Source organism: Aspergillus wentii, assembly GCF_001890725.1.
Source record: "Aspergillus wentii DTO 134E9 unplaced genomic scaffold ASPWEscaffold_6, whole genome shotgun sequence".
NCBI lineage: Eukaryota > Fungi > Ascomycota > Eurotiomycetes > Eurotiales > Aspergillaceae > Aspergillus > Aspergillus wentii.
The window spans coordinates 2530600-2544278 of NW_024467837.1; the positions used below are offsets into that span (position 1 = coordinate 2530600).

The following is a 13679-nucleotide window of genomic DNA, read 5'->3' on the forward strand; positions in this document are numbered from 1 at the left end:
CGCGTGTTATGTATGTACGTCAATCATCAAATCAAGCCTTGCGCAGCCACACCGACTGCGAGTTGCAATACGATGTCAGTCCGTTCAATCCCCATTCTGTGCCAATTCCACTCGTCTTGTGCCCTCCGAACGGCACATTGGGAGCCACCTCAAAGTGCGAGTTCACCCACACACTGCCACTCTGCAGCTGATCGGCCATCCGCATCGCTCGTTGCAGATCCTTACTCCAGACAGACGATCCCAATCCGCTCTCCGAACCGTTGGCTCGGGCCAACACGTCGGCCTCGTCGGACCATTTCATGATCGGGAGAATGGGGGCAAACGGTTCTTCCTGCACGACGCGGGAGTCTTCGGGCGGATTATCGATGATGGTTGGGTGGATGAAGTAGCCAGCCGAGTTTTCAATCGTGCCACCCAAGACGGCCTTGAGCCCATCGGTTGTGATGCTGCCAAAAAGATCGCGAGCCTTGTCGAACTGCATGCCGTTTTGAACGGGACCAAAGAAGACATCGGACTCGGTGCCGTCGCCCACCTTGAGGGCCTGCACGAACTGCACCAATTTGTCTCGGAACTCGTCGTAGATCTTCTCGTGGACGTAGAGACGTTTGATCATCATGCAGATCTGGGCTGAGCACAGGAAGGAGAGGATGCCGACCTGTCAAGTTAGTATTTGCCACAGCATGCAAGGGATGAACCGACTCACTTTGGGAATTACGGCGTCGATGTCGACATCGTCGCAGATGATGGCCGGGTCGTTACCCCCCAGCTCCAGAGTGACTCGTTTCAGCGTCTTTGCACAACTGGCCATGACTCGTTTTCCGGTCAGGGTCGACCCCGTGAAGCTGATCTTGTCGATTCCCGGATGCTCCGTAATCATCGGGCCCAGATCATCACCGCCACTCAACGCCTGGACCACACCGGGGGGAAAGCATCGTGTGGCCAATTCTGCCAGCTTCAGCCCGCAGTACGGAGTGAAAGGAGACGACTTGACGATGACCGTGTTTCCCGTGTACACAGCCGGGATGATCTTCCCGATTGCCAGCAACACGGGGAAATTCCACGGCACGATGGCTCCGGAAACGCCCAACGGGGTGTAGCGTTGAATCACCTTGCAGTCCTCCGTATCCTGTATGACGGTCTCGGGAACGGTGATACTCGACAAGCCTCGAGCCCATGTGGCAGCCATGCCGACTTCGGTCGTCGACTGGCTGAGTGGTTTCCCCTGTTCCTGCGTCAAGAGACGCGCCAAGCTGTCCGCGTTGGCCTCGATGGCGTCGGCATATTTGAGGATGGCAGCTCGACGCTCATCGAAGGAGGTCTTGGACCACTTCTGGAATGCATCGCGGGCACACTGAACCGCACGATCGAGATCTTGTTGGGTCGAGACGGGGACTGGGGGGTTGGGTTGGCGATTGGCGGGGTTGATGCTGTGACGCGTGGAGGGAGTGGAGGTCAAATCGTTGTTGATGACATTGTGAAAGGACTGTGTTTGCACATGCTGCGGTCAGTACAATTCACATGGTCGCGTTGAAGCCATACCGTGATATCCAGAGATGCAGCCATGGTGAATTGTCAGAGTTGTTGTCGAAGGATGCCGGCTGAAATCATCGTGCGCGGCGCTTAAATACCTGCGTACCCCTCACGAGATCCCATCTTGGTCGAACAGAGTTTCAAACACCTTTCCGAAACAAGACGGGTACGTCGCAGATCTGGGGACCCCGCATCTCCATGATGGTGATGGTCATCCGAAAAGACTCAGAAATGAGCACGGATCGCCGCTGGTCGGAAACGAGATTCGGCAACTTCAGCCTCACGCGGATGCGCAGGGCGGGACTTCGCAGATCGCGGGGTTTGGGGTACGACCAAAGAAAGGGAGAAAAAACAGCTGATTGCATTCGCTATCTCGTATCTATCTGTCTATCACATTGGCCTCGTTGGCCTTGTTGGCCTTATCGAGCTCCTCGAGCCTAGCTGTCCCGTCGAGCTTGTCTTGTTCACGATGAAGTCTGGCAAACTTCTGGTACATACGAAAAAGCCACTGAATGTCGTCTTCCTTGCAGTCTTCCTGGAATGCACTGTAGTGGATCAACCTGTCCATGGCGTTCATCATCCGATGGAAATTCATCTTCCACTGTGGCCGGTCCGGCACTGCAACCTGTGACGGTGCCGCGCAGTCCCGGTCGAACTGCTCTCGGTCGACCACCCATCGCGTCACTTCCGCCATGTTCGTCTCGATCCTCTCCGAGTCTGGCAGCAAGAACCCCTCCACGTCGAAGTCCGGGTCGAGGCCCGGGATTCTCCGCAATTCCTCGCGGCATTCTTCCTTCACATCAGCGTTGCAAGGCTCTCTGACGCTACCCGGCTTGGTCAGAGCGTGCCGGAAGGAGTCATAGATGGTCCACGTGTCAAGCTCCAGATGCCAGCATCGAACCATCCACTGAATGGACAAGAACATATTCCTGTGCCGATCCGGTTCTTGGTCGTCATTGACTTTACCGGCCATCCACCGGACAAGCTGAAGTCGATAGAGTGCTTTCCATGTCGAAATCATGTGATGGGTAGGGAGGTGGTGATCGGGAATGCCGTGAGGCAGCCAGTGGATGGTGATATTCTGCAGTGGAGGCTGCCCTCTAAAGGAATCAATGGCGAGCAAGTGGAGGAAAGTCGGTTTCATCAACAGCACAACTTTTCTGCCGTTGCAGTGATTGTCCAGCTGGCGAATCGAGCGGGCCAAGATGAGATGGGTCAAGTTCGCATTGGGGGCCGAATGCCACTCCATGCCGAGGGCTTTCTGATTCAAGCCGTCGAGTTTTGGGGGGGGTACTGCTTGGATCCGACAATGAAGAGGGGACACCGGTGAGAACCATCGACGTTGGTGCACAACAGGGCCGAAACAAACTGAGGAGGGAAGTCCATCCCAGGCATGGCTCGCAAGTCCACCTTGGCATGGTCGGTCATGAAGATGTCTTCGGACTTGTATGCCAGGAGTATGATGTAAAGAGCTTTCAGCGCACGCTCCACATCGGCCATACTGTCATCTGCCCGATCTATTTTGTTTCGGAAATTGTATTTCCTTGCAAATGTTCTCATCCACTCTTCAGACAACGGGAACCGGGGGATTCCTTGCAAGTACAGGAGGTTGTATGCCACCTCCCGGATGAGAGAGATTTCAACTCGGGTCTCTGTCAGGACTTCGGACAGGTACACCTTCAAGACATGCTCGAGCTCTGAAAGGACTGCATCTTCTGGAGGTGCAACAGGCTGAGGAGAGGGTTCTTGTCGAGGAATCTTAACTGGAATCTGAACTTCGACTTCAGGATAAGTACTTTCCGGCTGTTCGGGAGGCTGTTGTCGATTCCCTCGGCAAGACCGTCCTCGAGAGCATTGTCGAGGTATCAACCCTGGCTCTCAAGTCTCTTCTCGCTGAGGAGTCCCATCCACCGGAGGAGTCATTTCGTCGAACTCGGAACGAAGCATCTCGCCGATGGATGATCGAGCGGCGCGCCGGCCAAATTTTTGCTCGAAAACGTCTCGTAGCTCCTCCTGGGTCATTTCAGGATGGCGACTTGCGTATCCGCGCATCTAGACCTTATGTTCCCACGGAATCGGCGGGGCCATTATGGGAAGGAAAGAAAAGAATGAGTCAGGAACGAACGAACGAATGAATGAACAGATTCAGAATTGAGACAACGGAATTGAACTGCAAAGGATGAAGAAAAGAGAAAGCGAACTTGAGAATCTGGCAGAAGTGCGAGCATTGTATGGTCGACAGAATTTTCGTCTCTGAGTGCGTTAGGGCAAGCGGGATTTGATATATTATGATACAGCTCGATGTATCATAAAGTCGACCGGCGAGGCGGTTGGGCGGTTGTCACAGCGAAGCGTCGAGAAATCGACGGTTGATGCAGTCATGGACAGCCAGCATTGTATATTATCAGCACCAGGATCGTAGATTCGTAGATATTTATCCAGCAATCAGCGGCCAGAAGGCAGCTGGCCGAGAGACATAAAGAGCCTTGTCGAGGTCGGGTGGTGAACGGATCCACTGCACCACCATGGCTTTCGTACGGGCCCTGCTTTTCCAGCTGGCGGCTGTTCACGCCGTTGCCAGCTCAAATCCTCTCGTTGACTTGGGATATTCTCAATACCAAGGACGGAGGCTCCATACGGGTGTCGATGAATATCTGGGCATGCGATATGCTGCTCCTCCCGTGGCCAATCGACGATTCCGGGCACCTCAAGACCTGACCACCACGCAGTCTATACAAGCCGCATCAGAGGTAAGCACCGAAACAGCGAAATGTTGAAGAAGCATCTACTGATCGGCGATCTCCCGTAGTTTGGGCCGATTTGCATTGGAGCCAGTCAATCGCCCAGCCTCGCCGTGTCCGAGGATTGTCTGTTCATCAACGTCTTCACCCCGTCCAACGCCACGAGACACTCGAAACTCCCCGTCTGGGTCTACATCCAGGGTGGTGGCTACGCAGCCAATTCCAACGCCAACTACAATGGAACCGAGGTCATTCAGCATTCGAGTTACGGTCTTGTCTTTGTCAATTTCAACTACCGTGTGGGTGCACTCGGGTTCCTGGCCAGCGAGCACGTCAGACAGAACGGCCATCTCAACGTGGGTTTACGGGACCAGCGAAAAGCCCTCGAATGGGTGCAGAAATACATCCATCGATTTGGCGGCAATCCAGCCCAGGTCGTCATCCACGGCGCTTCTGCCGGGGCTGGCTCTGTGGCCATCCATCTGGCTGCACACCGAGGACGCAACGACGGCCTCTTTGCCGGGGCGATCTCCGAATCACCGTTCTGGCCCACGCAGCGGCGCGTGGCCGAGATGGAATTCCAGTTTGATCGCTTTGTGAACGATACCGGTTGCGCTGGATCCGAAGATGCGCTCGTGTGTCTACGTTCTGTCGATCTCCCGACAATCCAGGCAGCCAATACACCCTCGCCATTTCCCGACGCCAGTTCCAGCCCGTTGTGGTATTTCCTTCCCGTTGTCGATGGAGACCTGATCCAGCAACCGCTGTATGAGCTCTTTGAGCAAGGAAGCATCATCGCAGTCCCGTTGCTGGTCGGTGACTCCACAAACGAGGGATCTCTGTTTGCGTGCAATGCCACCAACCGCAGCGAGATGGCTCAGTTCCTGCAGAACAACTTTCCCGATCTTGTCCCCAGACAGATGCGAGAAATCTTCAATGCCTATCCCCCAATGCCACCCCTACCGTTCCATGCCCCGTATTTTCCTTCTACGTCTGCAGCGTATGGCGATTCCACCTTCACCTGCCCCGGGAATCACATTGCGGGGACAATGGCAAGGTACTTCGCTCCCAACCAAGTCTGGAATTATCGATACAATGTGCAAGATCCATCGATGATGGCTGCCGGTCTCGGGGTTTCGCATACGCTCGAAACGACTGCGATATTCGGAGTTGGCTCTGCACCGGGCTCGGAGGAAACGACGTACGCCGGTGTCAACGCGGGGATTGTACCTATCGTAATGGATTACTGGATTAGCTTCGTCATGAATTTGGATCCAAACACACTGAGAAATACTCGAGCGCCGTATTGGGCTTCGTGGGGAGAGGGGCAACGGTTGAGGCTGCAAACCAATTCGACGGCGATGGAGGAAGTGCCGCCATTACTCCAGCACCGTTGCAATCTGTGGAAGACAATTGCCTTGTCGCGAGGTAGTCAATAACGCGACAACGCCATTCTCCCCTCTTCGTCTTGGAGGCACACGGAAAATTTCGTCGCTGCCGATCGCTGCAGGAGATCGGTTGTGCTGCTGCATCGGGAATAGTGCGTCACACAGTCTGCAAGCTGCATCTCAACAAAAACACCCGACGATGCAGCAAAGGAGACGAAAACACCGTGAGGAGGATTGGTTTTTTCCTGTCCATACTGCGTATCTCTCTCTTCATTATCCAATTGATTTTCCGTTGCTTCGCAAAGCTTATCTCCGCGGAGTTGTCCGTGATCGACCGTGGGGTGTCCGAGCGTGGCGGACCTTCACCGAAATCAAGGCTTATCAAGTGGAACGACTAGACAAACCGGGGTGGAGGCCATTTTTATTCAAAGGAACGGCAATTCCGATCAGGCCATGGGTGAGTGCCGTCGATTCTTCATCATCGCCATTTTGCTGACTGCTCGATCGTGTCAGAGATTCGACGCGTGAAATTCCCCGAATTCTCCGGATTCTCCGGCCATGGCAATCGCTGAGGAACGGACAGGCGATGGCCCTCGCCACGAGCAGCCAGCCAGCAAGACGGAAACAACTGTCGTCAACCAAGACGTCGAGGATGCCACGATCAGGTCGTATCGTCCGACCAAATGGCAGAGCAACATCACCATCCTGAGCTGCGTGAGTCCTTCGTCCAGCGTTTTTTGACCACCGGCTGATGATTCCAGTACATCGCCAACTTCAGTGACGGATTCCAAAACACCCTGGCGAACCCTACGAATGTCATCTTCAAACAACTCCTGGGCTCGGACGGCTATCCGTCCGAGATGAAAACGCGCATCAGCAATTCGCTAATTGTCGGCGCCATTCTCGGGGTTGTCGTGTTGGGATACACCTCGGACATGTTCTCGCGACGAGCCGGTTTGCTCTTCACTTCGTCGCTCGTGGCCATTGGGACGTTGATGTCGGCACTGGCCCTTCAGGTTCATCCGTCCAACGACATGTTGTGGTACTTTGTCGTTGTGCGAGGAATTGCTGGGTTTGGCGTGGGAGGCGAGTATCCTCCGAGTGCTGCGGCAGGCATTGAAGAATCAGACGATGTGAGTGTCCTGGCCTTGGTAACTGTGTTCTTTGCTCACCAATGCAGTTCCTGCGACGATATCGCGGTCCCTTGTTTGTTTCCTTCACAACGTTGATGGCCACCGTCGCCGGTCCGATTCTGATGATCATCTACCTGATCTGCCTCATCGCCAGCGACAACAACTTGACCATTGCCTTCCACGCCATCTACTCGATCGCCACTATTCTTCCAGTCATCATCATCGTTTTGCGGCTGTTCATGGCCGACTCTACCTTGTTCCACTACTCGAACTTCACTCGCCAACGACGGTCCCCGCAAATCTACCTGTTGCTTGTCCGTCGATACTGGTGGCGGATGTTGACTACCTCGCTGGCCTTCTTTCTCTACGATTTCATCAACTTTCCGAACAGCATCATGTCGAGTACCATTATTTCTTCGCTGGTCAAGGACCACAACGTTCGCACCACGGCCATTTGGCAAGTCATCCTGGCCGTTCTCCCTGTTCCTGGAGTCATCATCGGTGCATGGCTCACCAACGCCATTGGTCGACGAAAGACCGGTATGCTGGGATTCGCCGGGTACGTGGTCCTGGGCTTCATCATCGGAGGTACCTACTCCAAGCTCTCTCAGCACATCGCAGCATTTGTTGTGCTGTACGGCCTGCTGCAGGCATTCGGTCACATGGGTCCCGGAGCTACAATTGGACTGATCTCCACCGAGTCATTCCCCACGGCCATGCGCAGTATGGGGTACGGTGTGGCCACAGCGTTCGGTAGGACTGGAGCAGCAGTGGGCACGCAGTGCTTTTCTCCGTTGCAGGATCGGGCCGGGAACAGTTCGACATTCTATCTGGCCGGTGGAGTTGCCGTGCTGGGCATGATGGTCTATTGGCTGTTGCCCGAAAGTGGGGATTTGGATCTGGAAAAGGAGGATCAACTGTTGAAGGAGTATCTGATGGAACATGGATATACCACGGACGTGAAAGATTAGATATACCGTAGATCTGCCACGACGAATGAATACATTTGATCCAACCCATTTGTAGTCAATCGATCGACGGCAATTGTCGGTTTACGTTCTGCGGAGAAGTTTCTCGACGCGAAAGAAACGAAGCGAAGATTTCCACAACGGCTTCGAATTCTCGTATTCCAACTGCTTCGATTTTTGACTGCTTGCGAAAAATGAACCCATCCATCAGTCGATCGTACTCGGGCAGACTGACTCAATTCTCGCTCACTCGTAATTGTTCGCATGGTGGGCACACAGGATCGCGGCTCCATCTCCGTTTCTGTTAATTCGATAGACGTTAGATTCGGTATGCATCACTGTTGATGAAACAAATATTGTACTGGCCGGATCAGTCAGAAGATTCGATGAGCGTGATTTGTTTGGTATCGTGGGCATTGAGACAAGTGTTGATTTCGGGCAACGGCCCGAGGCGAACGTCAAAATATATCATTCGACCACGAAGATCGCACGAGATATCGCCACTTTGCAAAGAAGCCACACATTCCTTCGAAACCGATGAGTCTCGCTTAGACAATCTCAGAACGTGTGCCACACGAATCCAGTCGATTCAATTCAACGAGTCAACGAGTCGAATCGAAGAATTGGTCGAGTCGAATCATATTTTGAAAACAGACTCGATTCGACAGTATCTAACACAGACCCATTACACACTCGTGGACTGTTTTATATGGTATATTATATAAATTACACACGGGCTGGTAATAATACGGATCATGTGACACGATCTCTCTCGGCAAGCCACGATCAGAAAAGCCGACGCATTGCAGGAGATGCTCTGGTTACGGCAAACTCATAAGCAACTCGTCAGGTATTTCATCGATGGATACCAGCTAGATGCTGTTTCATCGAGAGCTGCAGCTTCACAGAGATTGACACTGTCGACAGAAGCCGTAAGACTGCTCCATATCGACCCGGTTTTCTTTCAACGCGTGACAGAAAAAAGAAACGAACTTGTCTGTGGCTCTCGACGATGATCGAGCATCTGATCTGTCGATGTCAAATAATCGAACAACGATCATCCCATCCATATGTACAGAAAAACACTGATCGATTCACGCGGGAGTTGGTACCTGAGCCCTTCCACTGCCGGGAGTCACGCTCAAACCAACTACCAGTGGCAACTCTATATAGATGATACGCCCTTGCTGTCACGAACCGAAGATGTTCAAACCTTGTCGACACGATACCTCTGATCGACGGCTCTTCGACTGCCACACGCACGGAGATCGATAACGGCTAGATCTCAGTATCTCCGTGATCGATCTGGATAGCTTCAAGACCATGTCTCGATGAGATCTAGAATGGAGCAGAAGACGAGACCCCTACGGGGAAGGGGCAAATAGCTGTCGATGGCAAATGGGACTTGTATATACATATGGCTTCGATTGCTGGCCTGGCTGAAAGGCCAAGCAATTCGTCTTAATTGATCACATATTATTCAAAGGCCTACTTCATCTACTCGCTTTCACATACACGACGATGAGCATTCGAATCGTTTGCCACCAGCGATTCGCTTTATCAACCAACTCCGCAAGTAACTTATTCGAAGCCGCTTACGCTTGCCCAATCCCATGTCTCGGAGAATGATCATCTTCATCCAGCGCGGAAATTGGTGTGTTGGATCTGACTTCTCCACACGCAAGATCTGCAACGGCTTACCCCAGAATGAGATGCATTACGAGACCAATGCCTTCGATTACTCTGGCATCGTTCAAGACTCGGTTCTGTGGCACGACGTACTATTGTCCTCGGAGGTTTCAAGCAGCACATCATTTACACCGGGAGGTTTGGGTTGAGCCATTACCTATCCCGAATAGGGGTCAGAGAGCGCGCAATGCGGGTGCAGTTCGGGCAGTCAAACACCACAACATATTCTGCTCAAATGCCCGCTGCTGGTTGATCTACAAACGACATGTGCAGGAAGCTGCGGAGAAACGTGTCCCGGGCACTGGGGGTTGATGGGTTGCTTTCGGAACCGAAGGCGTCGGTGGCGATCGCCGATTCCATGATGCAAACGGGCCTAGTAGCTGGAAGAGGAATAAAAGGTCTACTACTGCTACTACTACTACTACTATTCGAAAGCTTCGCCGGGAAAGTGGGTTCGCGGGGAGCTGGGTTTGTCGTTGCCCACGGCTCCTGGACGGCAACCACGGCGTATTCTCGGAGCCGGTGATCGCAGAGCAGTGACCTTGTCGAGGGAGTTCTGGGTGTTGTACTGGAGGATTTGGAGAGTCTCATGGTTCGGGGATTCATCGTTCGGAGGGTTGTCGTTTGGTGTTGTGCCTACTCGGAGAGGTATTCGTTTGGGAAGTACTCGGTGGGATACTCGATGATGGGCTCGCTGGAGCCCCAAAACGCGCTTCCCGTCTCCATTTTCTGGAATTGGGGGCATATCTCGTTTGTCGGAGTTCAGGGAAGGGTCGTGATCGGAGGTTTGTATGGGAGCCGGCGCGTGGGAGGCGTTCCTTTGTGTGTACCGGAATCGGAAGGCGGAGGTGGTGGAGGCGGCGAGGTTTTCGCTTCTGTGGCGGTGGTGGCGGTGGTGGCCGTGTCAGTGACCCAGAGGAAGAACTTGGTGGCCACGGAGATCACGTCCCTGCGTTCGGTGTTGCCTTGGACCACCCACTCCCAGTGGTCAAAGGGTGTTGCTAGTATGGTGATGGGCGTCGTGTTTTGTTCTGCGAGTGATGTCGTGACTGAGTGTCGTGTGGATTCGTCTTCGGTGTCGTATTGCTTGGTGGATTTGACGCGTTTCGGTCCGGATTTTCGACTTCCGAGGGCAGCCTCGTTTTCGCCCAGCAGTCTCTGAACCGGTGAGAGACCAGTCGCTGGACCATGTCGGTGTTTGCGAGGTGATTGACAGCGACGAGATGGGGGAGTCTTCGTTTCCCAGCCCGGGGGGTTGTCGAGGCGCTTGTGCCCACAACCGGTTCGGTGTTTCGGGCACTGGCGGCAGTGAGACGTAACAACCAACTCACGGCTGTTCTTGTAATGGTGGTGATTTTGGTTTGTGTTCTATGACTCGGACTGGCGGCTTTGGTGGGAGACTGAACTGCTTTCGTTGCTGCAGTGGACGGCTCGGAGAAGGGCTCAGAGAAGAATTCGTTGGAGAATTCAGTGTTGACCGTGTTGGTGACTGGCTCCGGGATCTCGTTATCATGGAGTGGTTGGCTTGGGGTGTTGACCGGAGCCGGAGTTGAGCGATGTATTCCACTGCGGCTAGGGGGTGAAGTCTCGCCATCGTGGGATGCTGGGTGGCGGCCCGCTCTGCTGAACCCCCGGCTGTCGTTGATCCGTGTGTTGTGAATGACGTACCAGTCCCGAAGGGTTCCTTTGGCGCGGGTGGTGGCCCTGCCTCGGTCTTTTCCGGGACCGTGAAGTACTTGGGCTTGTTTTGTAGTCGTTGTTACTCTGTAGTGTTTAGTGTATTCGTGTCGTACTGGGCAATTGGCGTTGGTATCGACAGCTGCGTGGCGTCCGTTGCAGTTGGCACATTAGTACATAGACCGTTTTCCCTGGATCTAGCAGCGTTTCTTGTCATGGTTGTCATCACAGTAGGGGCAGGTAGCTTTCAATGTAGGGTAAACGGGCCGGGCGTGACCAAAATGATAGCATCTGCACTGCATGTTTTTACAAAGCGAATCATACAGCTCAGTGAGCAAAGAACGAAACGATGAGACGAATTGTTTGAAAAACGCGGTGGTGAGAGGAAGCCCGAATACCTTCCTCGGCACAGAGTGTAATAAGAACGAAGAACGTGTTCGATACTGTCTTGCTTTTCAGCAGGCCAAACTCAATCCAAATTTCGAGCATGGTGTGAAACGGGACACTGCCTTGAAGGCCCATTACCATCTTCGAATGCGGCCAGACCACCTTGTTGCATACTGCTCCTAGGGACCAGCGCTTTCCGAGAATTACCGTAGGGCCTGACGGTCAGAGAAAATGCACGAAGACTCACGGGAACACTGCAAGCCACGTGGCGATGGCTGAGATCTCCGAGAGCAATCACAATCGCACGCATTCAGCCATCTCGTATTGTCCACTCGTTACTAGCGTTGGCAAATGGTTTTATGCGTGACAGTTTACTCGAAATTTGGGCTGAGTTTACGTAGAAAGTGATTCAAATACATGGTACGGTCCAGTGACTGCTCGGCAAAGAACGACGTCCATCATTTGAGCAAGCATTTTGAGAGGCATTGCACCGCATATATTCAAGACGATCACCGAGAAATAGCATTCATCCTCTTTCGACTGTTTCTACCGCATCTGGAGTCGGATGAGATGATCCCGGAACGAAAGTTGGGGTGAGATCATTGATGCACTGTTGGAGAACGTTGTATGCAAAGGGGACTAGAGCAGTTGCAATCGCCATTATCAGCGTCTGCATAACCTCTTCGATGTATATAAAGTGGATGAGTTGGCTGAAAAACAAGTTACCTGCAGCCACCGACGACTAGATGGCTGGCTTTGGCCCGAGTGAGCCGGAACGGGGTTCTGAATGAAGCAAATGGTTGATCGATGAAGTGTAATATCATATATTTGCACGCCAACCCATCGACTACTGACGCATTCTTGGATGGTATTTCCCCCAGGGGTATAGGTGGGATTTGTCTGCCGGAGATAGTCAATGAAGAGTGCAACGTGAGAAATAGCTACCAATCCAGATTGATCAATCAACCGATCAACCAATCAACCAATCAATCTGGGCTCATACAGCAACGAAATCTCTTGATATCGATGAATACAGTCAGGTTGCCACGCAAACACTCGCCAGGAGAACTGGAACTCGTTTCTCCGAAGTGGTCCTCTCCCAGTTGAACGATTTGGCCGTTGTGGTTGACAGATGTGGGATTTTCGATGAATGCAGGTGATATACTTTCTTGGATCTGCCCGTTTGTTGCTTACACGGCCAGTCACTGGCTACGATGCTCTTGAATGACTCTTTTTGTGCTATCGACCGTCCAAAGGAAGTGACCGTTGGGATAGGAGTCGATGATTCTACCATGGTGCAGTCGACTGTCATCCAGCTAGGTGGTTTTGTTGGCCACGGCTACGTGAGATCTTGAAAAACGATGATCCTGTTATAATCGAAAGGGAAATGTTGCTTTCTAGGATGTAGTCGACATCCAGCTACCGTCAAGGACTCATGGGATTGGGGTCAGGTTGCAGGAACATATCAACGACTATGGATGAGTGATCGAAGCAATGCGAGCTGTAAGGAAGGACACACAACTGCCTGAACATTACCATTTCGACTGACCACTGCGAGCAGGATTCAGGATATCGATTTGTCGATGCGGCCTGTAATTTGCTTTTGGTCACAATCAGCTCGAGAGGACCTTCCACGCACGCAGCAAAGTAAGATTGGTACGTGGCATCATCCACGACGCTCAATCCCGGGCTTAAGTGGTCAGACTATGTGTCGAATTTGTCTACGTGACGTGAGAATTGCCGGCATCCGGGCTGGACGTATCACGTAACAAGCTATCGATTTCCGCATTGTGCAAAAGCCTGTTTCGGACGTGGCTCCTGTGGGCCAGTTGAACCGAACGCGAGGTTAAGGTGCCGGAATACACGCTCATCAGACACCACAAAAGGTGTTAGTTCATCTAGACAGCCCGACGGTGGCCATGGAAGTCGGAATCCGCTAAGGAGTGTGTAACAACTCACGGGCCGAATGAACTAGCCCTGAAAATGGATGGCGCTCAAGCGTGTTACCCATACCTCGCCATCGGGGTAGAAACGATGCCCCGATGAGTAGGCAGGCGTGGGGGTCCGTGACGAAGCCTTGGGAGTGATCCCGGGTCGAACGGCCCCTAGTGCAGATCTTGGTGGTAGTAGCAAATACTCAAATGAGAACTTTGAGGACTGAAGTGG

At 52.9% G+C, this 13679-nt stretch overlaps 5 protein-coding genes across 5 annotated transcripts, besides 1 other annotated feature; 2 read left to right on the forward strand and 3 right to left on the reverse strand.

Moving 5' to 3' along the window:
- Window positions 1-8: 8 nt before the first annotated feature.
- On the reverse strand, window positions 9-1736 carry ASPWEDRAFT_624778 (aldehyde dehydrogenase family protein). Its single transcript, XM_040838656.1, has 3 exons — window positions 1540-1736; window positions 704-1483; window positions 9-655 (listed from the first exon to the last, which is right to left on the reverse strand). Exons 1-3 carry the CDS (start codon window positions 1561-1563, stop codon window positions 32-34), a joined length of 1428 nt encoding a protein of 475 aa, XP_040687285.1. The 5' UTR covers window positions 1564-1736; the 3' UTR covers window positions 9-31.
- A 173-nt stretch (window positions 1737-1909) lies between these two features.
- Window positions 1910-3552, reverse strand: ASPWEDRAFT_175011 (uncharacterized protein; the record flags this gene model as incomplete). Its single annotated transcript, XM_040831305.1, has 3 exons — window positions 1910-2787; window positions 2865-3345; window positions 3442-3552. 3 exons carry the CDS (start codon window positions 3550-3552, stop codon window positions 1910-1912), a joined length of 1470 nt encoding a protein of 489 aa, XP_040687286.1.
- Window positions 3553-4055: 503 nt separating this feature from the next.
- Window positions 4056-5710, forward strand: ASPWEDRAFT_175012 (putative carboxylesterase; the record flags this gene model as incomplete). The annotated part of the gene is made up of 2 exons (XM_040831306.1): window positions 4056-4280; window positions 4340-5710. 2 exons carry the CDS (start codon window positions 4056-4058, stop codon window positions 5708-5710), a joined length of 1596 nt encoding a protein of 531 aa, XP_040687287.1.
- A 507-nt stretch (window positions 5711-6217) lies between these two features.
- On the forward strand, window positions 6218-7763 carry ASPWEDRAFT_115153 (uncharacterized protein; the record flags this gene model as incomplete). Its single annotated transcript, XM_040828558.1, has 3 exons — window positions 6218-6373; window positions 6421-6792; window positions 6840-7763. The coding sequence occupies 3 exons, from the start codon at window positions 6218-6220 to the stop codon at window positions 7761-7763; spliced, it is 1452 nt and encodes a 483-aa protein (XP_040687288.1).
- A 1643-nt stretch (window positions 7764-9406) lies between these two features.
- On the reverse strand, window positions 9407-10175 carry ASPWEDRAFT_185954 (uncharacterized protein; the record flags this gene model as incomplete). Its single annotated transcript, XM_040832109.1, has 2 exons — window positions 9407-10017; window positions 10090-10175. The coding sequence occupies 2 exons, from the start codon at window positions 10173-10175 to the stop codon at window positions 9681-9683; spliced, it is 423 nt and encodes a 140-aa protein (XP_040687289.1). The 3' UTR covers window positions 9407-9680.
- A 3111-nt stretch (window positions 10176-13286) lies between these two features.
- Window positions 13287-13484: a sequence feature (Protein overlapping with rRNA (ASPWEDRAFT_114358, OJJ33613.1) was converted to a misc_feature.).
- Between the last annotated feature and the right edge of the window lie 195 nt (window positions 13485-13679).

What these genes read in the sequence shown, in the direction of transcription:
- ASPWEDRAFT_624778 (XM_040838656.1), bottom strand. Translation starts at nt 1,563, where the DNA reads ATGGCTGCATCTCTGGATATCACG. An exon ending in CTGCATCTCTGGATATCACG is followed by an intron (nt 1,484 to 1,539) that starts GTATGGCTTCAA and finishes GTGCAAACACAG; the next exon opens with TCCTTTCACAATGTCATCAA. An exon ending in TCGACGCCGTAATTCCCAAA is followed by an intron (nt 656 to 703) that starts GTGAGTCGGTTC and finishes CTAACTTGACAG; the next exon opens with GTCGGCATCCTCTCCTTCCT.